The sequence below is a fragment of the Protomyctophum parallelum genome, assembly GCF_964188405.1.
Source record: "Protomyctophum parallelum genome assembly, chromosome: 13".
Lineage (NCBI taxonomy): Eukaryota > Metazoa > Chordata > Actinopteri > Myctophiformes > Myctophidae > Protomyctophum > Protomyctophum parallelum.
The window spans coordinates 42719865-42744341 of record NC_139708.1 but is presented as its reverse complement, the minus strand read 5'-3'; the positions used below and the strand labels follow the sequence as shown (position 1 = coordinate 42744341).

Below are 24477 nucleotides of genomic sequence, written 5' to 3'. Positions count from 1 at the left end.
TTCTCGAGTTACCTGGATTACAGACGTACAGACACACACAGAATTTGTGCAATTAGCAGATCATTGGAACGGTTGTTCGCTTGGTGATACAAGCGTGACATTTGCCGTGAAAATTCCTTTGGTCAACTCTTTAACTTTTTAAACCGAGCCATCCAAAAATCCAATATGGCGGTGATATTTCAAGATGGCCACCAAAATTAGACTGGTTTTGCATTTCTGCATATATTTGGCTATACCTTTGTGATGTACTGAACCATACTGTATAATACTGTACGGCACCATACTGTACCATACCGTACCTTACTGTATGGTATCATACTGTACAATACTGTACTGTACTGTACTGTACCATACTGCATGGTACCATACTGTACCTTACTGTATGGTATCATACTGTACCTTACTGTACTGTACGGCATCATACTGTACTGTACCATACTTTATGGTATCATACTGTACCATGCCGTACCGCACGCTACTGTACCGTACTGTACTTTACCATACTGTACTGTAACATACTGTAGTGTACTGTACAGTACAGTGTGTGTGTGTGTGTGTGTGTGTGTGTGTGTGCACGCACAGGGAAAAGGGGAGGACCCCTTTTGTTTTCTGCATCTTCCTCTGTGACCTGACACCTTCATGTCATCTCTCACAGCATCCTTAAACCTCGTCTTTGGCCATCCTCTTACCTGGAAGCTACATCTTCAGCATCCTTCTCCCAATGTACCCTCATCCCTCCTTTTCACATGTCTAAACCATCTCAACCTCACCTCTCTTGCTTTATCCCCAAACCTTCTAACCTGGGCTGATCCTCTAATGTAGTCATTTCTGATCAAGTCCTTCCTTTTCACTCCTAATGAGAACCATAGCATCCTTAATTCTGCCACCTCCAGCTGTGCCTCCTTTCCATCAGTGCCACCGTACGGCATGGCTGGTCTCACTACCATCGTATACATCTTCCCTCTCACTGGTAGCCTTCTGTCACAAATAACTCCTGACACATATGTCCCATATTCTCAATACACTGGCTTCACTTGCTAGAACATTTCCATCTCTATACTCACCTTAACCTGTTACACTACTGTCTACTGTCTGGTCAATTGGTACAAATAATTTTCTCCCTCCCTCACCATCTCTCACACTTACTGTACATCTCATATACTTTATCTTAGCCCTGACCACTTCTTAGCCCACACCACCTGACATCACATCTCTCTCTTCTTACCCATCATCTAAAGAAAACCCAATGGGCATTGCCCATTGACATATATTCAAGTCTGTGTGTGTCTGTACATCTGTAATCCACGTAACCCGAGAACCGTTTGCCCCACCGACTTCACCGAATTCGACACACACGTTCCACACACCCACAGGGAGTGCAGTGCCCGGTCTCGAGTTGGTCGGACCCACGGTTGTCCAGAACTGCCACAAAAGGCCCTTTTCATTTGGCGGCCATCTTGAAAAATGGTGGCCATTTAGTTTTTTCAAGTGGACAACGTACTTTTCTGAGAGAGTAGGTTCTGAAGCACTTTTGTACCAAATTTGGTGCTTGTACCATCAAGTGAACGATTCTTATGATACTTACCTCCACTATGGGGTTGCCATAGCAATGAATTGGCTCATTTGGGCCATGGACAGTCTTTTGTACAATGGGCTTATTCACACAGCACATATGATGCTGTTGTTGTTTTTCTCATGCCCATGTATTTTGTTTATGTAAAGAAAACAAATCATGAAAATATATAATAAAAGCGACTAAAGAATCATAATTGAATTATTGAAAAATGACATTAACATCAATAATTCAATGACAGGATGATCCCTAATGGTCAAAACAATATCAGAAATTAATTTGAAGAGTCAGATTTAGTTGAAATAGACTTGTTCCTGTTCTTACTCCTAAAATGGACAAGTTATGGCCAAGGTCTGTGGAATAGCAAAATGACCTTGACTATGACCTTTCAAGGTCAAAATCACCCCAAATCATCAAAACAATATCAGAAATGAATTCCACACACCACAATTAGTCAAAATGAATGTATTACATGTGCTTAAACACTAAAAAACAAAATGGTTGGATTTTCATCATAGCCTATGGCGGCCATTTTTGATGTGGCCATTGCGCCATTCGTGGCACTATGGCGGACGAGCACCTCGTTGATTTTTCATGTCTAGGGACCCATTGACTCAGTTCAAGTGAGAAATTCCCCCAACACCAAATTGCGATAGGGTCTACAGGCAGGTACTGGACTATTTGGTACTGCAGCTTGTTGTTGGCATCGAGGAGGGCTATCATCTTCTCACATGCTCGCTGATCACTCACCATTGGGATGTTGGCCTTTCCATAAAATGGACGCACCTGCTCCAAAACAATCTTAGCCGCCTGGAACCGTGACATGGCTCCAGTCAAACCTGGTCGCTTTGCATGCAGTTGTGTGTCGCAGTTAAACAGCAAGCACCGCAAGATCTGGTGACCACTTGGCAGCTTGGCGCCAGTGATAATGGCATCTGCATCGGTGATAGTGGCGCCCAGACCAAAAACCAGGGTGCGGCTCCTCTGGCAGGGGCCTATGGCCATCTTGTGAGAGAGCATTTTTATGCAGGTGCGTGAAAATAGAATAGTTCCCGCAAAACAGAGGGTAAAATGTGCGGGAATATTGGAACAAACAGGTCTCCGGGCTTGAAATGTAACAATATTGCAACAACACACACAATGTTGTTGAATAACACACACACACACACACACACACACACACACACACACACACACACACACACAGAGGTGCGGGAATATAGGAGCAGACAGGTCTCCGTGCTTGAAATATTACAATGTTGCAACCTTGTGCGTGAATAACTAGGGGTTACGTATGTAACCTAGGTTCTATAACAGCGAGCAAGACCGCTCACTATGGGAGTTGACGCCCCCTGGCGTAAACACAGAAGCATTTCAAATAAACTCACAGACTTTTAGGCTGGGACTTTAGACGTGATGACGTTGACAACCCCGCCCGCCGGGTGCACCTTATAAACGTGCCTCAACGTCCACGTCTCCATTCGATAACAATTGTTCTCTTCTCAAGCAATCAAGAAGGGAATCTTGGTGAGCGGTCTTGCTCGCTGTTATAGAACCTAGGTTACATACGTAACCACTAGTTCTAGTAATCAGCTTCGCAAGACCGCTCACTATGGGAGACTTCATTAACTCCCTTATTGTCATCACGAAGTCTGGACCCCTAGGGCCCGTGCCTTTATCTGTGAGCAAAGGACCACAGTACGTCCCTCAACAGGACTACTGCACCCCAACGGGAAGGCCAAACAGACCTAAGTCTGCCATATGTGCCTAAGAGGGGCCGACAGAACAACCGTCTTAACGCCCTGGAGAAGACCAACGTCCCCCGCGGGGAACTAAGTCTCTCCACTTAACTGGAGGCCACGCCCAGGACCGCATGCGCCACTGGCGCTGCTGTCACATCCAGTCTATAGAAGGTGGGAAAGGTGGAAGACGACGCCCAACTTGCAGCGGAACAAACATCCTGAACAGAGACCCCCCTACAGAGGGCCCAGGATGATGCCATACCTCTCGTGGAATGTGCTCTCAACCCTACGGGAGGCACCATATCCCTACCAGAGTAGGCCCGCTCTATAGCCTCCACGATCCACTGGGAAAGCCTAACCTTTGAGATAGGCAGTCCCACAGTCTTGGGATCCCAGGAGACAAACAGTTGTGTAGTCTTCCTCGTCACCTTAGTCCTGTCCAAAGACAACCTCAATGCCCTCACCGGACAGAGGTTATGCCTCCTCCTATCCTCCTCAGAGGCAAAGGGGGGCGGACAGAATGCCGGCAAGTCCATCGGAACCGGGGTAGCTAGGCGGTTCTTAGGTAAAAATGCTGGATTGGTCTTCATGACCACCCTTGCATCCCCATTGAACCTCATGCATTCCGCACTTGTGGACAAAGCATGGATATCACTGACCCTTTTAGCGGTCACCAAAGCTAATAATAACGCTGTCTTAGCGACAATAGCTTCATACTCAACCCCTCCAAGGGCTCAAACGGTGGCCGGGACAGAGAGTCCAAAACCAAAGCAAGGTCCCACGAGTGGACCAGAGACTTGGTCACCGGATGAAGGTGGCTAGCCCCCTTCATGAACTGGCGCACCAGCGGGAGCTGGCCCACCGTCTTGTCCTCAAACCCGATGTGGCAGGCTGAGATAGCAGCCAGATACACCTTGACAGTACCAAAGGCTCTGCCTTTGTCCAAGAGACAGACCGACCCTTACCGGTGCTTGAAACGGCACAACTTGAGCTGGTGAACACCAGTCTTCAAACAACCGCCACCTCATATCATAAGCATCCCTGGTCGACTGCGCCCTCGATGACACTCTGGGGAAGGCCCTCCGCGCCAAGATTCAACCTCTCATGGGCCAAGCCCAGAGGTCTAGATCTTCCGGCCGTGGGTGGAATATCTCCCCTCCCGCCTGGGTCAATAGGTCCCTGCGCAACGGAAGCTGCCAGGGCCGACCATGCAAGAGAGGGACTATGTCCGACCTCCAAGAGCCCCACCCTGGGGCCACTAACAACGGGGGAAACGCGTAAAGTGGGTCCTGGGGCCAACGGCGCCCCAAGGCATCCAAACCTAGCGGAGTACCACCGAAGTACAACATGACGCCATGAGCCGCGTCACCGCTCCAGCCCTTCTACTCACCACCGCTCAACGTTATTTCATCTACACTAAAAGCTGAGGGTAAAAATACATGGTAATAGTATAAAAGTCAGGTTTGTGTTTTGATTTTGCATTGATCCTGTGCCATGCTTACTACTGTATGAGATGATACACGTCTAAGTACTTCAATGCAGTTTGTCTTGCTATACGACACCCACATTTCCCTGAGTAGTTGAATGCAGTCTGAGTCAACTCAATCACTATGATAGAATACAGCTGCAGTTATATTTACCGGTAATCATGTATTCACAACTTGAAACACCTTTTAATACAATTAAGATTTTAACTGCATACACATTGTTAGTGTAGTGGAGCTAATGCAATATGATTCTAGATTTTCACAAGCTTGGTCATACTAACCTGGACATCATTTACAGCAGTCATTTTGTCTTATGAATTAAACTGCCCAATACTTTACCTAATTTGCAAGTAGTCTTCGCAGTCGCACTGTTATTCACACTAATGTCATATGACTAACCTGGACAAAACTCGTTTAGCGGACAGTCTGTAATGGCCACCTTTTGGCCATTTGCTTAAATTATTTGGATAAACTCTTTGATTGATCTGTGTGATACAAACTGGACAGTGCCATATGGGCCATATAATTATCTTCTCTGATTAGTATCAAATAGACTGACTACAGTAATTGGACTGTGTATTCCAACTGGATTTAAATTGGAGCGTCGAATAGAGCTATTCATTACATGTGTTTGACTATATTATAGTGGGACAATAGATGAGGCAGGCGGGAGAACATTATTCAGAAACAAAGACAGTGTTGAGACACCTCCCTCTGTGGGTCACATGAGCAGTGGCAGCAGAAGCCAATCAGATGCTGGAAGTAGCACACTTCATTTGCGTTGGCTTTGTATAAATACTGGTGCAACGTCGAGAAATACTCACTTATTTTCTTCAACCCACTGAGAGAGAACCATGCCTGAAGTAGCTAAACCAGCGCCCAAGAAGGGCTCTAAGAAAGCCGTCACCAAGACCGCAGCAAAGGGCGGCAAGAAGCGCAGAAAGTCCAGGAAGGAGAGTTATGCCATCTACGTATACAAGGTCCTGAAGCAGGTCCACCCTGACACCGGTATCTCTTCCAAGGCCATGGGCATCATGAACTCCTTCGTCAACGACATCTTTGAGCGCATCGCCGGTGAAGCCTCCAAACTGGCTCACTACAACAAGCGCCGCACCATCTCATCCAGGGAGATTCAGACCGCCGTCCGCCTGCTGCTCCCTGGTGAGCTGGCCAAGCACGCCGTGTCTGAAGGCACCAAGGCTGTGACCAAGTACACCAGCTCCAAGTAAACTGTTCTGTCTGCTCTAAACACAACGGTCCTTTTAAGGACCACCCATCTTTTCCAACAAAGGGTATCCAAATCCTAGAAACAAATTTCTAAGACTGCATTAAATCTGGTCAGTCATCGTAAGGCTCATACATAGTCTGGATTTTCGGTGGTGGGGTGACCACCGAAGTACAACATGACGTCATGAGCCGCGGTGAAGAGCAAACCACCGCCACCGCTCCAGCCCTTCTCTCTGTTTTTACTCACCACCGCTCAACGTTATTTCAGCTCCGGTGGTCAGCTCACCACCGGAGCGGTGGTCTCCTCACCACCGAAAATCCAGACTATGAATAGGCTTTAGTGTGCTCCGATGACATGTACTTGTGACCAGGGCACTAAGGCCCGGACACAGAACACCAGACTACGCCACTTTGGGAGTTTCACCCAGAGAATATATGATAACACTTGAATACCCAACAGGTTTACATAAGGAGCAGAGATGCAGATACTTGAATCACTTAAAACTACAGGTATACAACCTATTTAAAAAAGGGATGACTACAACATATCAGAAACAATCGGCACAGGTCTCCACCAGGATTCTTCCTCAGCCTAGTGGGAATATGCGTGCACAGTTTCATCGCAATCGGACGCTGCGTTGAGGAGTTGTGGCCATTTGCTACTCCTGAAAACTGTAGGAGCCAATCGTGGCCAATCAGGATGGAATATGAGAAATCAAACAAACCTGTCTTGATCACATGACTATGGAGATCATGTGTACCGATTTGCGTGAAATTTGGATAAAATCTGAAGGAGTAATAATAGAAAATGTGTTTTACATATGTCGGCCTCCTGGTGGCGCTATAAAGAGCAGATGTGAAAAATTCCAGGCAAAGGTTTTTCCTTGGCCTCTAGGGAGTTGGCATACAAAGTTATCCACAGATCTGTGCAGTTAGAGGTAAAAACACTTTTCGGCCAGTTATAGCGCCACCTTGAGGCTGAGTTGAAATTGTTCATGTGGCATTTTGTCCTCGCCTAGTGGGAATGTGGGTGCACAATTTCACGGAAATCACGCAATGTGTTCATGATTTGCAGCATTTTGTTTGAAACTGAGCACTCCTGTGAATTTTGGAAGCCAATCTTAACCAATCAGGATGGAGTCTGAGAAATCTGAAAGACTGGTTTCGTTGAATGGCTCTAGAGAGACTGTGTACCAATTTGCGTGATGTTTGGACAAAATCTGTAGGTGTACTGTGCAAAAACTTGTTTTGCACAAAGCGGCCTCCTGGTGGCGCTATAACAGGCCGTTCTGGAAAGTTTGGGGCAGAGGTTCATGGTTGGCATCCAGGGAGTGTGTGTGCAAAATTTGGCATCGACCGGGTTAACGGTGGCCGAGATTAGCTGCTCACGGACGGACGGACGGACGGACGGACGGACGGAGTGCAAAACATACTCTCCCCCATGAGTGCAAAACATACTCTCCCCCATGCCTTCGGCTGGTGGAGACAACTAGGTTAAAATGTCAGTTATGCTAACTTACCACAATACCAGTAGCCAGGGGGAACAAAAGGTGCTGACAGGGGGAAGGCAGGGAGTGAGGGGAGAGGTTTGCAACGCCACCAAAGAGCGCACGCACACAAGCCATTCGCACTGCAAGACAAAGGGATAAAGTTAGATACACACACAACACTGATTTCACAAACCATGCACTAAACTAGTTAAAACCTCAAGACAGCCTATACCACGTGACCCACCACCTGTCGGGACTACAACTCTAGCCCACCCGTACTACTGCTACTACTGGCACAGTCAGAGGCAAATATACTTTATATTCAAAACCTGTCGTTTTGCATCAATTCAATAGTGAGCTGGTTTGCACAAAATAAATAACTTAGCTCCTCCTAATAAAACAAAAAGACAATATATTAATACATAATTACAAAAAGTACAATATGCAGAGGCAACCCTTTACCTCCGAGCTAAGAATGCCACACTAGGCAATGAGAGGCCATGCTGTCATCAGCGCTCGGTCCCTGGAGCATGCCACCGAACCAACTGGAGCTGGAAAAGCACTGCATAAATATATACGAGGCCATGGCGTGGAGAAGCCACACAGTCAGTAGCCTACTCCTAGCTGGTCCATGGGGCAGCAAGCCACTAAACGTTCAGGAGCCAACAAACAGTCATACGAAGCTATATGGTATAGTCTACAACAGGTGGGGGGAAACAAAGCAGCCTATCCCAGATGCATGTAAAATAAGAAACACTTAGATTTTGCTCATAACTTTACAATTACAAAAACACATGTAGACCTTACATACCGTCAATGACATTCTCTTGCACATACAACCCCAACACACCACCAGGCAAACACAACAAGCCAGCCAGCTACTCTGATAGCTGGGTGTGGCTCCCTCTTATTCAGTGAACAGCCAGGTGTCTCAGCTGTCCTGAATATGGGTAATTGGGGTCACTTGCAATAAATTAATACAAAAGTTGACTCCTGTAAATGGGATGTAATTTATGGACTACTATAAGCTTGTGAAAATGTAGACCTTTGTATAATCAGTACTATCACTGTTTTCAAGTTGTAAATAAATGACATGTTCAGCACCTGTATTCTATAGCGATTTAAGCTCAAGCTGATATAGACACAGCAACGGTGCTCCGAAGTCCTGGCGTAACTCGCTCATCCCTTTGATTCCCCTGTTTCGCGGAAGTAATTTCTCTATGGAGAATAACATGCTCATCTTAAAATCGTTTCATATAAGTGTTGTGGTCCAAAAATAAACAAGCTGTCTCTGCGTTATTGTCAGGGAAGTGTCTCTGTATCGTTTGCAACAGTCTGTCACTAGCGAAAATTTAACTAATTCAGTAGCAGTAACATCTCAGTCAGTTAATTCTTCATATCCATATGAGTGAAACGGCCGGGGTGACATGTTTATTTTTCAAACACAGTTCTTATATGAGGCAATCTAAAATCCCCCTATAGGGATTATAATGCAAATAAAAAGTACACAAACCTGTTTTTTTGCGCCCTCTACCGATATTGACGTCACACTTCGGTGCTCTATTGTGACAGATTTAGACCATGGTATGGGGAAATGTGGGTGTCATAGCAGCCAGCAAAAGCATGGCACACAAGATCAACGCTAAATCAAAGCACAATAATAAAATGCTGCAAGGTCAGCTGACCTTGCACTGACTGTCTGTTTGCACATGTTCATTTAATTGGAACTTAAACGGACCACTTCACCACTTTTCAACCCATCTTCATATAATTTGTGCTCACTAATGATCATGATAAAATACCATTTTGTTTTCCTTCTGTCTCATAGGAGGACTGTGTTATTATATAAAACAGTTATAACTAATAAAATGTCCAGAAAAACAAACAAAAAAACGGTTGCGAAATGACAGTTACCGTGTGGGGGTCCCTCTACTGTACCCTCCACTGTACTGTACTGTAACTACTGTACTGGCACACCCGAAATCACCATATATACAGTTAATATGTGCGTGTCTTTGTGTGTGTGTGTGTTCGGGCCGATTCATACTCCTATTTTAGAGCCGAATAAAAGTCGGTTCGCCTCTGTAGAGCCTACAATTTGACGTCATTTGAGGTTCTGGGGGGCGGGTACCCTCCTAAAGTCGGCTCTTCATTGCTACTGAAAATTTCTGACGAGCCGAAATCATTTCGGCACTACAGCGCCGAAACAGCGGTAAAATAGGAGTATGTATTAGGTTGCACACAACATGCTGTTTTCGTGCTCAGACGCAGCCAGCCAGCCACCCACCCACCCACCCACAGTCACTTAAGGAAGTGGTTGCACCACTTAAAAAAACAATACAATCATAACTCAACAATAAAAATAAATAAAACAGATATGGTCCCCATTTTCTTCCTCACATTACTGTGGATTATCTAATGCAGGTCCTAATGGATTGCTTTCCATAGAACGCATTAATGTCCCCATATTTCTTGAAAGTCATCAGATTCCCCTTTAATGGCTAGTCAATTTATCTAGTGCAAGACAATTTGACAGTTCTTTGTAAGTGTCATTAACTTATCACAAGATACATGTCGCCGAGCACTGATTTCAGCAAAGACCCCATACATAGCAGCATTGTAATTTATATTCATTTTAAAACCAATTTGTAGCATTTTCCACCACACAAATCTAGACCTCCGGCAGTCTACTAGCAGCCAAGTCCTTTTCACTTTTTATATAATTGTACTTTATTGAGAATTATTCAGGGTTTTACAATGTATACATATATTGATAATTATTCAGGGTTTTACAATGTATACATATATTACATTGAAGTACAAAAATATATCAAGACATTTCAATACAAAAGTTTACTTTTTATTTTAACAATGTTAATAAGTGCCAGTTTCTTTTTTTTAGTCAATAGTGCTTTGTTCAGTTCAGTTTGTACTGGTTTAAATACCACCTCTCCTGAGATGGCCTCCTGGTGAATCACCATGGCATTTCTGGTGTTCCATATTTTGTTAACCACAATGCAAACAATAGTCCAGTCAAAATTGTGCTCCATGGCAGACATTCTTTCAATAAAGACGCCATACATGACATTAATATTAAAACAAATTTGTGAATTTTCCCCCAAAACCTCTCTGTACCTCTGGCAGTCTACTAGCAGGTGCTCTATAGTCTCATCTGCATTACAATTTTTAATCCGGCATTTAACAGTTTTAACAAAGCAGCTCCATTTTACCACATCACATCCCTCTTTTTTTCAGAGATGTTTTACTACTAATATTTGTATACCTTCTTTTGATTTTCGTCTAGGTTTTTGTAGGGGAAAATGCCACCATATAAATCTTCACATATTTGACCATGAATGCATTTACTGGACTGATTTCAGTCCAGTCAATATTTAAATGTGCAGAGTTTGACAACAAATAACCGTACATGACTTTGGTCTAGCTCAGTGCCTCCCCTATCCATACAGCCCTTAATCGTACGAAGCTTACAGTTTTAGTTAAAGAAAAGCCTAGGGAGCATCAGCGCTCTGTTACTGGTTCCTAACTGGGCGTGTTTATTAAATCACTTCATATAGAAATCAGCCGTTGCTTATTATACAAGTATCTCCGGTGAGTCTATTTCATAAGAGGTAATTCCATAATATATAGCCTAAATGAGCGCATGAATCCCAACAGTGCAGCATAAGACATAACATGAGCAATGTTATATTAAAAACAATTTGTGAATAGAAATCAGGGAATATAAATGTTATATTTAACACTGAAAATATGACACTTATTTTATATTATAATATTAATAACAAAATCCACTGTGATATTGAAATATTCAACACAAGGATAAATCATTAAAATAAGTAACAGTTACAATAGGATACTATACCAAATTGAGCAATTATTATACCAAATTGATCTATGAGTTTATACGCATGATGCACTGCATCGTGATCTGTGTGCGGCTGTGCGCCTCACCAATCATAGAAACGGATGAGAGCGCGGGCTCAGTGTGTATGAACTCCACACCAATCACTACTGGTGGCGCAGGCGGCTCCTCCCAAAGAAGGAGGTTTCTGACCAGAGACCAATTGGAGAACGACGGTGCCTCAGAGCCGATGAGATATAATGCAGCAGCTGGCACTCATTTTTATCACAACTCTACAACTTTGCAAAAAGAGAAAAATGGCAAGAACCAAGCAGACCGCACGTAAGTCCACCGGTGGCAAAGCGCCCAGGAAACAGCTCGCCACCAAGGCAGCGCGTAAGAGCGCGCCAGCAACCGGTGGAGTGAAGAAACCTCACCGTTACCGTCCCGGTACAGTGGCTCTGAGGGAGATCCGTCGTTACCAGAAATCCACCGAGCTCCTGATCCGCAAGCTGCCCTTCCAGCGCCTGGTGAGGGAGATCGCACAGGACTTCAAGACCGACCTGCGCTTCCAGAGCTCCGCCGTCATGGCTCTCCAGGAGTCTGCCGAGGCTTATCTCGTCGGTCTGTTTGAAGACACCAACCTGTGCGCCATCCACGCCAAGAGGGTGACAATCATGCCCAAAGACATCCAGCTGGCCCGTCGTATTCGTGGAGAACGTGCTTAAACCTTTCCGACATTTGTAGAACCCCCAAAACGGCTCTTTTAAGAGCCACCCATCTAAGGGCTTTTTCCACATTCGGTGTCATGAGCGATGAAATTATAGAATAATGGTAATATTTCAGACATTGGTCTCTTCTCCCACTAAAGATACAAATACATTATTGTATAGTTACCGCGTCTACAGTCCACACACTGGTTAAGATTGCCCCCCTTTGTTTTATACATTTTAATTGAAGTTTTTGTCAAAAGGCTATCACTGTTCACGTGAGATACAGAGGGTGGCGCTCAATGTTGTCTGGTATAATGTTGTCCGCCTGCCTGATTTATTGCCCCGCTAAAATAGTTCTGCCGCGTGCCTCGGGATAATATTGTCCCGCCAAAATATAGACTATGGCAGGGATAATAAGCACATTTAATTAATATGCTCCAATTTAAATCCAGTTTCAACTTTCAACACTTTCTATAGTCGGTCGACTTAGAGCAGTCGATAGTATTTGCTAATTATCCTATGATCCTCCGTGTCCCAGTCTGTACTTTGTATTTGCTAACTTGAAGCAATCCCAAATTGACTAAATTGATAGATCGGTGTGAATTTGATCTGCAATTTTTACACCCTTTTTGGCAGTATAATCAGTTATAAAACGTGGCATGGTCCTGCACTGCATGGATTATGACCTGTCCTGAGAAGCATGCATTATGAACAGACATGACGTTTTAGGGGCTCACGATGTTATATACCAAAAACAGAACATTTCAATGGGGGACTATAATGTGCATGTAAATTTCACATGCAGATAGACCTAACCTAAAAAGTCAGTCCATGAATCATATGCCTAATTGAATGGAATAAACTCTGTAAAGTGCATGTGGGCGGCTCTTAAAAGAGCCTTTGGGTTGTTGGTAGATCAAGTCAGCGTTATTAACCTCCGAATCCGTACAGAGTGCGGCCCTGTCTCTTCAGAGCATAGACAACATCCATGGCGGTCACGGTCTTTCTCTTGGCGTGCTCGGTATAGGTGACGGCGTCACGGATCACGTTCTCCAGGAAGACCTTGAGGACACCGCGGGTCTCCTCGTAGATCAAACCAGAGATACGCTTGACTCCGCCACGGCGAGCCAGACGGCGGATAGCGGGCTTGGTGATTCCCTGGATGTTATCACGAAGCACCTTGCGATGGCGCTTAGCGCCTCCTTTTCCAAGTCCCTTTCCTCCTTTTCCTCGGCCTGACATTTTGAGTTCAGCTGTAGTTGCAGTTAGAAATGTGAGTGAGTAGTAAGCTCAGAGCCTTGCCTTTTTATGTGTGTTCGGAGGACGTAAGGGAGGACAGGCAGAGCGAGCTGCGTGGGCGTTACTAACTCCGCCCCCACAACACACACGCACTGCTAATGTATGTGATTTATTATCTCTACCCATCCTAAAGTGTGTGTGTGTGTGTGTGTGTGTATATATATATATATATCGTTAGCCTCATAGGATAAATGCCTAAGTCATTTTTTGGCGAAATTGAGATTTCTGCATACAGGTGATCTCCTGGGGCTGCTGCATCGTTCTGGATCATCGCCTATGTCCTCAGCCAATCACAAAGCTCACAATCTTCAAAAATGATGATCTGCCTAAGTCACTTGTGTGATTTGAGCATTTTTACGTTGCCGCCTAACTCACTTTGTGTGACTTGGGCATTTTTACATTGCATACACAGCAAACAACAGTTACTCTAATAGACCCCCAGGTGTTTAGTATGGAGTTAACATTACTCTAACAGACCCCCAGGTGTTTAGTATGGAGTTAACATTACTCTAACAGACCCCCAGGTGTTTAGTATGGAGTTAACATTACTCTAACAGACCCCCAGGTGGTTAGTATGGAGTTAACATCACTCTAATAGACCCCCAGGTGTTTAGTATGGAGTTAACATTACTCTAATAGACCCCCAGGTGTTTAGTATGGAGTTAACATTACTCTAATAGACCCCCAGGTGTTTAGTATGGAGTTAACATCACTCTAATAGACCCCCAGGTGTTTAGTATGGAGTTAACATCACTCTAATAGACCCCCAGGTGTTTAGTATGGAGTTAACATCACTCTAATAGACCCCCAGGTGTTCTGTATGGAGTTAACATTACTCTAACAGACCCCCAGGTGTTTAGTATGGAGTTAACATTACTCTAATAGACCCCCAAGTGTTTAGTATGGAGTTAACATCACTCTAATAGACCCCCAGGTGTTTAGTATGGAGTTAACATCACTCTAATAGACCCCCAGGTGTTTAGTATGGAGTTAACATCACTCTAATAGACCCCCAGGTGTTTAGTATGGAGTTAACATCACTCTAATAGACCCCCAGGTGTTTAGTATGGAGTTAACATTACTCTAATAGACCCCCAGGTGTTTAGTATGGAGTTAACATTACTCTAATAGACCCCCAGGTGTTTAGTATGGTAACATCACTCTAATAGACCCCCAGGTGTTTAGTATGGAGTTAACATCACTCTAATAGACCCCCAGGTGTTTAGTATGGAGTTAACATCACTCTAATAGACCCCCAGGTGTTTAGTATGGAGTTAACATTACTCTAATAGACCCCCAGGTGTTTAGTATGGAGTTAACATCACTCTAATAGACCCCCAGGTGTTTAGTAGACATGTATTAAAAAATGCCTAAGTCACAGATTATTTTCTTGAAAATGGCCTAAGTCACTTTTTTTTGTTATGGAATGACTCTCATGTTTATCTTTTTGTAAAAAACATTTTGTTAACCCCTCAGGAAACCATTGTAAAAATCTGCATTAAAAACTCTTACATACTTGCGAGAAAATGTGTTTTTCCTTATTATCCGAAAATCATAAAAAATGACTTATGCATTTATCCTATGAGGCTAACGATATATAATTTTCCCCCTTTTTTTTTTACAACAAATATTGTTGTCAAACACACTAATATGTTCTTAGCTTGCTCATGATCCTTGATTGCATTTGATGTATTACCATGTTACCACCTAATTTGAACCTGTAATCCTGTTTACATTTCAATGTTACAACATGCATTTGTGGGACTCTATGTCATAATTACTTGCACAAGCAGAGCGCGCAAGTAATATTTTCGCCCGGTCTCCTTCGTCGTGACAGCTGTTCCGCCATTCGAGGCTTACGCAGAAAAACATCAAATCTGTACCTGTGTTGCTGGACCAAATGACCACAAATGACCATATTTCTTACGTCATCATTTAGAGCTAGTCATACGTATACTATATACATAATCAGTAAAAAATAAAATAGCAAATTGTGCCTGATCTGCTGGGACCAGAGTACGTGGTGTGTATGTGTATGACTAGCTCTTAATGATGACGTAAGAAATATGGTCATTTGTGGTCATTTGGTCCAGCAACACAGGCACAGATTTGATGTTTTTCTGCATAAGCGTCAAATGGCGGAACAGCTGTCACGGTTTTTGGCGCAAAGTAACCACAGTATACCGCTAATCAACTTACAACTACACACTTTATACAGTATAGAGTATAGAGTATATATGTATACGTATATAGTATATGCCTATATACTATATATATACAATATATATTTCTTACGTCATCATTTAGAGTTAGACATACGTATACTATATACATAGTTGCACCTAATAATTAGACATTTCAAATGTTCCTTCACAGAGATATTGAGATTCCACCGTTTACAGAAAAATTATACTGTATAACATATTTTAATTCAGTTTATATACCTTTTTTTTCAACACATATAAATGTTTTATTTGTCTCTGAAAAACTAAAAAGGGATCCAGAATATATCTACAACGATAAAACAGTATTTCTTATATAGATAGAAACTTGAATCATACTTAATAATACTAGATGTTTATATGTATAAAGTAGGTAGCAAATAGTTACATCTAAACATTAATCATTTCAAACGTTCCTTCACAGAGATACTGAGATTTGACATTTTACAGCGGTCGAAAGGACTTGCGCGCTCTGCTTGCGCACTAGTTGGCCATTTATGGCCTACTAGTGTGCAACAAGCAAGTATGCACTCGACAGAGTGCAGTTCTAGTTTATTTCTAATTTCATGACTTCATGCAATTTATTGCACAATGAGATAGTTCTGATGATGTAAAGGTTGACAGGTTACTAGGTTACCGTGTTTTACATTTAGAACAAAACATTGAACCAGAACCACTGGCCAAAGGCAATAGCAAAAAGCCAGGGGATTTTTTTGATGAGAACATCAGCATAGATAGGGCAGCAGCAGAATTGTTTTAGCAACAAATCAACTATGCAATAATTATATTTTAGCAAGGGACAATGTTGTGCTCTTATGCCTGTAATATAAAGGCAAACTGGTTATCATTCCAGTGACAATTACGTAATTTCTAAATAAAGTGAAGATAGGATACTCTTATAAAATAATGTGGTTGGCTCTTAAAAGAGCCTTTTGTGGGTTTAAATGTGGTGCAGTTTACTTCTTTTTGGGAGCGGCCTTCTTTGCTGCCTTAGGTTTGGCAACCTTCTTGGCTGGAGCTTTCTTGGCTGCTGCGGGCTTCTTAGCCACTTTTTTGGGACTCTTGGTAACCTTCTTCGGGCTTTTGGCCACTACTTTCTTTGCGGCAGGCTTCTTGGCTTTCTTGGGCGATTTCTTTGCGGCTGCGGGCTTCTTTGCTACCACCTTCTTGGGCTTCTTAGCCGCTGCGGGTTTCTTGGCTGCAGCAGGCTTCTTTGCTTTGACTGCTTTCTTAGCAGCGGGTTTCTTTACCTTCACCGCTTCTGCCTTGTTCATCTTGAAAGAGCCAGACGCGCCGATGCCTTTGAGCTGGACCAGGGTGCCTTTAGCGACCAGGCTCTTGACAGCGATCTTAACGCGGGCCTTGTTCTTCTCCACATCGTAGCCGTCGGCAACCAGAGCCTTCTTGACCGCAGCGAGAGATACACCGCTCCGCTCCTTGGAGGCGGACACGGCCTTGACGACCAGCTCAGCGACGCTGGGGCCGGTCTTCTTGGGTCGGGCTGCTGCCTTCTTCTTGGCGGCCTTGGCCGGTGACGGTGCTGGTGCGGGTGCGACTTCTGCCATTATTGTCTCGGATAGTAGGTTCAGGTTGTTCTTCCTTCTCTCAAGTAAACTCTCACAGACTGATGCTGAAAGCTCTGAAGGGGCTGGACTTAAACACCACATGAGAACCCTTTAGAGTCAACACACACAGGCCCTCTTCTATCTTGTGCCACTTGTGTTTTCTCCTCGATTAAAACAAGTTATAACAAAATACTGTGTATATTATTTAATGCGACAAAGAGCTGACCAGTTAACACACATGTGCCTTTCTGTCACGAATATATCTAAGATGAAAGCAGTTCACTCCTTTTTAGTAATAACCTCAAAACATCACCTGTCTATAGTCAAATCACAGTGTTGCCTCTGTCATTTTTATTCTAAAATATTGTAAACTATGTTGCATTAACAACAATACTCACAATCAATTTAGTAGACATTCTTGGCCACACGATATCATAAACTATACTTTTGTTTTGCCTTCAGTTTTGCTATAAATATAATGTTTTCAGACAACAGTAAACACACTCCAGTTCAAGGAAGCATGGTGGTGGAGTTGACCTCAACCTCCAATGATAGAAAGCCAGCTGTTGGAAAACGTGGCAAATGTTGGACAAAAAACTAATCGTGTTTAAATCTTAATCAACTGTATCTGTATATTTAGTAGAGTTTATAGTAGCGTTTATTCATTTTGGTCATTATAACAAATCAATACAGTGCCTGACAAAAAAGAACAAAACAAAACACAAAACGAGAAAACAAAACATCATATGTTCTATATGTATCTACTATTTTTGATCTATACAATTTATTTATTGTACTACAGTTTTTTAGTTCGTCATCCAATCCATTCCACAGCTTGACCCTTCTGACCGATATGCACCTCGTCTAGCATTTGTTTGTTTGAATTATGGAAGTGCCTCTTAGGTTGTAGCGGCTCTCTCTAGGCCAGAACAGCTCTTGGATACAGATCAGGAGTAGGTGATTGTGTGCCTTATACATTGTTATTGCGGTATTTAGATCTACTTATTTGATTATGGAGACACGATGTACCCAACACACTTCTCAGGTAGGCCTGCTAGGTTTATACTTCATTGTGCAATGTTTCATGCTGCAAAACATGTTATGATTAACTCATCTTTGCACTCTGTATGAAATACAAATATATAGGCATATTGTTTTTCTTCCCTACTGTCATTTCCCAAAGAAGCACATGGAATTGTCTTGTTGAAATAAAATGGATTTGCCTTTCATAATAGCATGCCCTCCTCATTGTGTTAGATAAAAGAGAGTAATGAAAAATGAAAAACACTGGGACAAAAAAATAGACGTATAGAGGATATGCGCGTACTGAGTGGCAAAAAACCTACTTTCTGGCTGTGACAACCCATGCATCCAAACAGAAAAGTCATATCTGATTGCATTAAACAACATTAAACAATGTTAAACTCACTTTGTATATTGCTTTCCCACAGTAACAGTAACACTGAGGATTTGACTGTGCACATGTGACAATACATTAAACACATACCAATTAAAATAAATGTGGACCCCCAAATACTAGAAACATGCTCAACCCCCACCTCCACTTTGAGAAGCCAACACTGAACATGTAGATTAGATTTACACCAACACTCTACACTTGCTTTGTACAGAAGAGTCTCATTCCAGGACTATGAATAGCTGCTGGTTTTGGTGTGAAGTATCGTGTTGAGTTCAATACAAGGAAACAATTATGCCTCCCCTCCCCCACTGGGTGGAGCTGAATGTTTGCATGTTGATCACACATTTAGTCCTGGGTTTATTTCAGTTAGAGAAGATGCATATTAGGGTTTTTTTCTGAATAAAGACCAGACTACGTCCATACATTAAATAAATTCGTCTCAGAAGATAAGTGGGGGAAAAAAAGCCCAGCATTCAAATTTCAGCTTGTGCAAATCTAATTATGTCTGTTAAGCAAATAACATATGTATGCACTGTCCCTACATAGCTGGGAAACAGCATTAGCTATTGTAGCCGATAAAATAGTCTAACGAAATATATTTCAGTAGTTTTTGGCTTATTGTCACGTCAGTTGAAAGTGCATGACGCCAGTCTAGGTTATAATATATCAAAGGAACAATTTATCTTCAAAGTAAACATTTGGTGGCTCTTAAAAGAGCCGTTTTGGGGTTGTGACAGTAACAATTAGTCTAAGCACGTTCTCCGCGGATACGACGGGCCAGCTGGATGTCTTTGGGCATGATTGTCACCCTCTTGGCGTGGATGGCGCACAGGTTAGTGTCTTCAAACAGACCGACCAGATAAGCCTCAGCAGACTCCTGGAGTGCCATGACGGCGGAGCTCTGGAAGCGCAGGTCGGTCTTAAAGTCCTGTGCGATCTCCCTCACCAGGCGCTGGAAGGGCAGCTTGCGGATCAGCAGCTCGGTAGATTTCTGGTAACGACGGATTTCCCTCAGAGCCACTGTACCGGGACGGTAACGGTGAGGCTTCTTCACTCCACCGGTTGCCGGCGCGCTCTTACGAGCTGCCTTGGTGGCGAGCTGTTTCCTGGGCGCTTTGCCGCCAGTGGACTTACGAGCTGTCTGCTTAGTTCTTGCCATTGTATCTTGTTCTCTTCTAAAGAAGTTGACAATAGAATGCTTAGTGCACTGAAAACTGCTGCTTTTATTAGTGCCTCAGAGACGCCGTCATCCTCGGATTGGTCAGTGGTAAGGAACCGCCTTGTTTGGGGAGGTACCATGCAATACTGGCACCGATTGGAGGGGAACTCATACCAATGTCATAGCCTACTGGACTGGGGCTCCTGTAAATAAATACTATGGAATACTTGTTTCCGTAATGCATTGCTGTAGTCATATATTGTATGACATGGGCCAAAGAAAAACAAAAAATAATAAATAACCCAAGCATGTATGTTCTGGTGTATAAGAAGGCTTCTCTTGAACTAGTTAACTGTGATTCATCACAACATATGAATGTGGTCCAACTTCCAATGTGAATAATTAACTGCCAAGAAGTGTGGATTTTGGACTAGAACTAAAATGCGCGTTTAACTTGAATATAGGCACTGTAATCCATGAAATGTGACACTAACTGTAGGCTAAATGTGAAATATATTGATTGCCTACAAATATTTACAACCACACATATCATACTGTGTATAATCATCCTCATCAGTCAGTTTACCAGTTAGACGCCCTGAGGGGGATAATTGGGAATACTGGCACTTTGGCATGGGGGGGTCAGATCAACAAATGGAATGAATTATGTACTGGGCATATATAGAGCATGTCTTGAGTGTACAGAGTTTGAGGCCAGATCAACATATGGAATGCTGGAACAGGTCAGCTCCATATATGGAGATCTAAGGGTGGCAGAGGGTGCAGTGTCTTAGTGTACAGGGTTTGAGGTAGGGCCAGGCCTTAATTTTGGGGCCTGTTGAGAACTCTGCAATAATAACTTTGGGGCGGGCAGTCTAGAGTTTGAATGGACAGGTCAGTCAAAACGGAGATCACATCAAGGAAGGATGGGTGGGGAAGGATCAACATATGGAATGTAAGAACAGGTCAGTCGGTTTGAAGTCAGATCTCAGTTCATTTCAATTTTATTAAAGTGTCAAATCACAACAAGTTGTCTCAAGACACTTTGCAAACCAACAAAGATCCACCCAGAGCAAGCAATATTGTGACAATGGTAATGAAAAACTCGCCTTTAGGAAGAAACGTCAGGCAGAACCCGAATCTAGTCTTCTCCATGTATGGCTATCCAGGGTTTGATGAGGTCAGTGCTGTGTCGACCATATATTGTGGCATGACGAGCCATGAGGCATACGGGACTGATGGCCATATATGGAGGCGTGACTGACGGAAGGACATGTTTTCATAGTAGCAATACAATGAGGCTTCGTATTTATTGTTGTAAAACTCTTAAGTACTGAACCCTTGTCTGGTTTGACAGACAGGTAGTGTGTGCCGGCTGGGTGGTGTGTAACAATCCGGTTGAAGTATACCTTGGTACGGTGGCGCCGACGGGCCCGGGAGAACAATAACGCGACACGAGACAGTATCACGCTAAAGGTTCACAAAGTTTATTACACACATACAGGAAATATATAGAGCTGGATCCTAATGACGTGACATCACCACTCGAGACATAACAACCGCTAACTGCAGCAAGCTGACCTGCTGTCTGAGATGTCTCCAGTAGCTAACTATAAAGTATGCTACAGTTCAGGCAGTACACAATACATTAGCAAGTACACTGTGCTCTCACGTACAAGTACACAGCCATGGGCAATCAGATTACAACAGTATTTCAGAGTGGGCTGCTTAGCTTGGTTGCCGTCTTGGTTCAATACAATACATGATTTCAGTTGTCCCGTTCTTAATATTACAGTAGCTTAAAAATACAATCCTTTTTTTAATCAAAATTACCATTAAATGCTCTTTAAGATGAACTTATTATGCATGAAATTGACTTTCACAAGTTCACAACATGAAATACAATACTTCCATATGAGTTCTAACTTACAGCATTGCCTCCTGGTGAAGAAAGGTGAGAAGGAAAAGCATCACATTGTTTCACAGAGAAGTAGTGGGTGCACTCTGTGCTGCCTCCAAGTAACACAAATTATGTTTGCAAGCCCACACAGCTGTTTACTATCCAAAGCAATCATCTAAACTCGCACACCTGCCATAACTAGGCCAACTGTCACAGTGACCTAATCAAGAAGGCCTTTCAATATAAGGGTCCAAAAGTATTTAAAAAAATAAAGCCTTTCTAAACATTATAACGGTATACAATATAAATTACATCATAAAATAACAACACTAACTGTAGACAATGTGAACTATTGTGAAGGATATTGATTGCCTACAAATATGTACGATCACATCCATAGACTGTAAATCACATCATACGCTTATAAGACAGTCAACATACTTTTCCTCCCTGGAAATAAAAACGTCTGGGTACTAGGGTAGTGGGTTTCCGAGGCTAGTATCATACTGACTTCAGAGTTCAACATACTGTCGACACTGTTGAAGAAATGTGTGGTCAGGAACCTCCTTCTTTGGGAGGAGGAGAGCGTTTAGAATGAGAGGATCAGGAACCGATCACGCCACTAGCAGTGATTGGTTAGGAGCTCATACACGCTCAGCCCGCGCTCTCACCGTGTCTATGATTGGTGGGGCGCACGGCCGCACATAGACAGTAGCAGTAGAATGTGTGTTGTTGTCGAAGATATAAAAGGTCTCGCGCGCCTCTCCTCTAGAACATTAATTCTTATCTCAAAAATAAAACTACATCAAAATGAGTGGCCGAGGAAAAACCGGAGGAAAGGCTAGGGCGAAGGCTAAGACCCGCTCATGATCCCGTGCCGGGCTCCAGTTCCCCGTGGGTCGTGTGCACAGACTGCTGCGTAAAGGCAACTATGCCCAGCGAGTGGGTGCCGGAGCTCCAGTGTACCTCGCTGCGGTGCTCGAGTATCTGACCGCTGAGATCCTTGAGTTGGCTGGAAACGCTGCCCGTGACAACAAGAAGAGTCGTATCATCCCCCGTCACCTCCAGCTGGCCGTCCGCAACGACGAGGAGCTCAACAAACTGCTGGGCGGAGTGACCATCGCTCAGGGCGGTGTGCTGCCCAACATCCAGGCTGTTCTGCTGCCCAAGAAGACCGAGAAAGCCGCCAAGAAATAGATCCGCTTCATTTCGACTCAACCAACCCCACAAAGGCTCTTTTAAGAGCCACCCACTGTTTCTATATAAAGAGTAACTTCCAATGCCCTTATGGAGGTACACGCACACATTAATAAGTGCCGGACTTAAGTTTACTAGTTCCTTTGCCTAGTATGGAACCTTTAAATATGGTAATTATAAATGTATGGTATCTTCATTAGCATTTGTTGAATTTTGCAAATTAATTAAAATGGGCTATATGAACTGATTGATGCCATTACTTCTGTACCATGTTTGTTGCTTGCTTCTTGTTGCCTAATTTGCACGTAGTAATTAATAGCTTGCTTTCATTGTGGGAGCTTTTTGCTAGCCTGGCGCGGCGGCGAACGAGGGTTCCCCGCAAACATCACTACTAGGTACCTACTAGGTAGGTACTGGCAATGCAAATATTGAATTTCAATATATGAGCCATGCCTTCTGCCGACAGAAAAGTTAAATGCTCTTAAACTTGTTTTGTTCATAGTAATTAACCAGTTGTCTGTTTGGTAATTAGAACTATTAAGACGCATAATGAGATACATACAAATACATGGTCGTCATTACAGGATACTATATTGAGGAATTCTCTTTAAATTAAGTTGTGGGTGGCTCTTAAAAGAGCCTATGTAGGTTAAAACATGCTGTTGTGTTTTGTGGATGTTTACTTCTTCTTGGCGGCTGCCTTCTTGGGTTTCGCCGCCTTGGGCTTTGCTACCTTCTTTGCTGGTGCTTTCTTAACGGCAGCGGGCTTCTTCACCTTCTTAGGACTCTTGGTCGCCTTCTTGGGGCTCTTAGCTACGGCTTTCTTTGCAGCGGCAGGCTTCTTTGCCTTCTTGGGAGATTTCTTAGCGGCTGCGGGCTTCTTGGCTGCAACCTTCTTGGGGGATTTCTTTGCCGCGGCGGGTTTCTTGGCTGCCGGCTTCTTGGGTTTGGCTACCTTCTTAGCGGGTTTCTTTGCCTTCACTTCGGTCTTCTTGTTGAGCTTGAAGGATCCAGCAGCACCGGTACCCTTGGTCTGGAGCAGGGTACCCTTTGCTACCAGGCTCTTCACAGCAGCCTTGACGCGGCTGTTCTTCTTCTCCACGTCGTAGCCACCGGCGGCCAGAGCCTTCTTGAGTGCGGCCAGAGACACACCGCTCCTCTCCTTGGAAGCGGTTACAGCCTTGACGATGAGGTCCTGGGCGCTGGGCCCGGCCTTTTTGGGTTTGGCAGCGGCCTTCTTCTTGGCTGCTTTAGCCGGGGAGGCTTTAGCCGGGGAGGCGGCAGCTGGAGCTGGGGCGACTTCTGCCATTGTCTTGTAGTTCGTATTTCAGTTGCACTGAAGTAAAGTAGTAAACTCTGAGTAGAGAGTGATGATGAAGCAGAGGAGAAGGGGTGGCACTTAAATGATGTGTGAGAACCTTGTAGACTCAACCCACTAGGTCAGTGCTCTGTGCTGCAGAATACAGAGACAGTTGTGTTTTCTCTACAACTAAAACTAAATAAAATACATACAAAGGATTTGATTAAAGTCATACAAAAAACTCGAGCAGATAGCAGACGAGTTTAGCTTCATAATCAAATCATGTGGAGCGTTGAGGAGTCATGTGATTTGTTTATGGACGTT

General features: G+C 43.6%; 5 protein-coding genes and 1 pseudogene across 6 annotated transcripts in view; 3 read left to right on the top strand and 3 right to left on the bottom strand.

The window, feature by feature from the left end:
* Nucleotides 1-5656: 5656 nt before the first annotated feature.
* Nucleotides 5657-6031, top strand: LOC310868830 (histone H2B-like; the record flags this gene model as incomplete). Its single annotated transcript, XM_083779299.1, has 1 exon — nucleotides 5657-6031. One exon carries the CDS (start codon nucleotides 5657-5659, stop codon nucleotides 6029-6031), a length of 375 nt encoding a protein of 124 aa, XP_083635425.1.
* Nucleotides 6032-11695: 5664 nt separating this feature from the next.
* LOC310868397 (histone H3.2) lies at nucleotides 11696-12106 on the top strand (the record flags this gene model as incomplete). Its single annotated transcript, XM_083778828.1, has 1 exon — nucleotides 11696-12106. One exon carries the CDS (start codon nucleotides 11696-11698, stop codon nucleotides 12104-12106), a length of 411 nt encoding a protein of 136 aa, XP_083634954.1.
* A 915-nt stretch (nucleotides 12107-13021) lies between these two features.
* Nucleotides 13022-13333, bottom strand: LOC310869136 (histone H4; the record flags this gene model as incomplete). The annotated part of the gene is made up of 1 exon (XM_083779735.1): nucleotides 13022-13333. One exon carries the CDS (start codon nucleotides 13331-13333, stop codon nucleotides 13022-13024), a length of 312 nt encoding a protein of 103 aa, XP_083635861.1.
* A 3235-nt stretch (nucleotides 13334-16568) lies between these two features.
* Nucleotides 16569-24162, bottom strand: LOC310868811 (uncharacterized protein; the record flags this gene model as incomplete). Its single annotated transcript, XM_083779283.1, has 2 exons — nucleotides 16569-16745; nucleotides 23587-24162. The coding sequence occupies 2 exons, from the start codon at nucleotides 24160-24162 to the stop codon at nucleotides 16569-16571; spliced, it is 753 nt and encodes a 250-aa protein (XP_083635409.1).
* LOC310868839 (histone H3.2) overlaps nucleotides 19346-24477 on the bottom strand; it is a gene marked incomplete at its 3' end in the record, with an annotated part of 192888 nt that continues 187756 nt past the window's right edge. The window contains exon 2 of the mRNA XM_083779308.1: nucleotides 19346-19772. Within this exon, the coding sequence (XP_083635434.1) occupies nucleotides 19346-19756 (411 nt within the window). The 5' untranslated portion in view covers nucleotides 19757-19772. The remainder of the gene's footprint in view (nucleotides 19773-24477) is intronic.
* LOC310868823 (histone H2A-like) lies at nucleotides 22467-22853 on the top strand (annotated as a pseudogene). Its single transcript has one exon. The product of its transcript is annotated as a histone H2A-like (transcript).